The 2516-nt window shown below is 39.2% G+C and overlaps 1 protein-coding gene across 1 annotated transcript in view; it reads right to left on the bottom strand.

Annotated features, from left to right (window-relative positions):
• Window positions 1-525: 525 nt before the first annotated feature.
• Window positions 526-2516, bottom strand: part of BUB3 (BUB3 mitotic checkpoint protein) — a 9075-nt gene continuing 7084 nt past the window's right edge. The window contains exons 6-7 of the mRNA XM_009082394.1: window positions 1026-1203; window positions 526-746 (exon numbers count right to left, since the gene is read on the bottom strand). Of these exons, the coding sequence (XP_009080642.1) occupies window positions 526-746; window positions 1026-1203 (399 nt within the window). The remainder of the gene's footprint in view (window positions 747-1025; window positions 1204-2516) is intronic.

Below are 2516 nucleotides of genomic sequence, written 5' to 3'. Positions count from 1 at the left end.
GCAACACTGACAGAAAAGTGTGTTACCAGAGGGCTGCAGCAAACTCCAACACACAGGAGCTGAGAAAGCTTCTCCTTGATTTTACACAACCTTCTCAGAACAGCATCTAAACCCACTGCTGGCTGTGACAGCTGCTGCATCCCCAGTGTGAAAGCTTTCATTAATTCCCAGTTTTAAATATCCAAACACAGTGACATTCACTCAAATAAATTATTCTTGAATTCCTCACTTAATTCCTGAAGCAATGAGCTTGCAATAACTCCACAGTTTCATATAATAGCACCTATTGAAAGAGGAGAAGAGTTTGACATTCCTCTCCTCCTAAACAACTAGGCACAATTTTATCCATCAGACGTCTATCAACCGACGGATATTGAAAGCTTGGGCGCAGGAGATAACATCAAACCCAACCCTACTGTCAAGCTGCACTATCTCCTGCCATCAATAATGCTATTCATGAACTTAGGGAAATTAATAAATCTTGGGCTGGACGCTGAGAAAGCCTCAGCTCCAGGTGAAGCACACTCACTTGGGTTTTGTTTCTGCATCTGTCACTTGGCGAATATAGATCCCGTCCTCGGGGTGTTCAATGTCATCCATCTCGTACATGTAGGAAGAAGCTATTGCCAGGGTAGTCCCATCATTGCTGAAGGCAAGGGATGCTATGCTGGTGGGATACCTATGGAATTGGCACAGCCTCTTCTTGTTGAATGGATCCCAAATATTGACAAATCCATCAGAACCACCTGAAAATTAACGTTTAAAAACCAGTTGAGAATTATGATTGAGGAAAAAGAGTGAAGAGATACAGCACAGAAAAAAGAAAACTACTCAAAACTGTCAAAACACAAGAGCTGATGGATTCAGTAAAGCTCACAATGAGCATTTCCCCAAATCCCTGTTAAAACAGTTAACTCACTATATCAAATGATTTTAACATCCTCACAATTTAAATGCTTCAAAAGCAAAGGCTGATGTGGTTACATCAAACCTGATGCAAGTGTCACAAAATACTGGGTCCCTACCTGTGGCAAATGTGTTGTGGACATTATGGAAAGAAATGGCATTGACAGGATAAATCTGCTCAATGTTGTTTTCCTTCAAACGGTGACATTTGAATGCATATTTCTTCTTCTGGATTTCAGGGCTTGGATCCAAGTATTCCACTGCAACACGACCTTCAATAGAGCTTAAAACATAACCCTAAGCAAAAAGGAATTGGAAATACACGTTTTAGAAGTTTACAATGTGGAGAAAATGAGGTACAATTTGAGCTTATTCCTCTGTAGATTCTAAGACAGTGATAAGGCAGAGAAAAAAAGGCTTTCTGAGGGAGATTCTCATTGCATCAGAGTTTTTAAGCTGAGAGTGAGACTTGAAATTACCAGTGCAGGTGCAAACACAAGCTTGTGTTTAGGGAAAAGAATGAGCAGTTAAGAACCTGTTGTATTTGCTCACCTACACCCCAGGGCCTAAATATCTGAAATATTAGAGATCCCCAACAGGACTATTTAGTTTCAGAATTACATTACATTAAAGTTAGCTCAGAGCTTGATACTAACAACTAAACACTTAAGCTGAAATAGTATTTTCAGTGAAACTTGATTACAAGTTGTGTTCACTTCTCCAGTTAATTACAGCCCTGACTTAGAGCAACCTGAGATGCTTTTAGGATAACTTCTGAGTGAAGGCCATAATAGATCTTTTCAGAAATAGGATTGCAATGATATGTAGCTACAGCAAAGTTCTTTAAAATCCATAACACAATCTGGAGGATCAGCTTGTTTTACTATAACTAGAACTGAAAATGGACACAACACTCACGCCAGTTCAAGAACAAGCAACTAGGTCATGCAATTCCTGTACTATCACTCTGTGCACAGAGAAAATTCTCTCCCAAATTAGCCTGGCAGAAAAAGCCAATCTTCTTGCTTTACTCCAGAGAAATACCACAGACACCACGTTAACTTCCACAGAACAGCTGTATGATCACCTAAACTGTATGATTCCCCCCTGGATAATGGATCTGGAGTGCATGGCACAGACTCAGAGTTAAGAAAAGAAAGAAAAACATAAAGGTGACATTTGTGTAGTTTTAATCCTGCTCAAGGGTGCTGAGGAACCCAGAGCTCAGAGCATAAAGGCTGTGAGGAACCACCAATTCTCTCTCTCTCTCTCTCTTCTGCACTTTGCTGAGGTGAGAGGGTTGATTTTTAATTACACATCAACATCGAGATGCATCAAATGTATTCTTAAATAAGGAGGCAAATCTAAGAAAAAATGGCAACTTAAAATGCTGATAAGTTAATGGCAAACATAGCTAAGCTGCACTACTAACCTACAACAAGGAGTCTCCTCACTCTCAGAGTTGGACTATAAAGCTTAAAAGATCAGGAATTTTAAAATGCATAAAACTTGAAAGATGAACTATCATTGGCAAATAAACTTGAAAATAAACCACCACTGAAAAATAAACTTTGAAGACAAACTACCTCTGAAAAATAAACTTCAAAACA

This window comes from Acanthisitta chloris, unplaced genomic scaffold (assembly GCF_000695815.1).
Source record: "Acanthisitta chloris isolate BGI_N310 unplaced genomic scaffold, ASM69581v1 scaffold24380, whole genome shotgun sequence".
NCBI classification, from domain to species: Eukaryota; Metazoa; Chordata; class Aves; order Passeriformes; family Acanthisittidae; genus Acanthisitta; species Acanthisitta chloris.
This window is presented reverse-complemented; position numbering and strand designations above follow the sequence as displayed.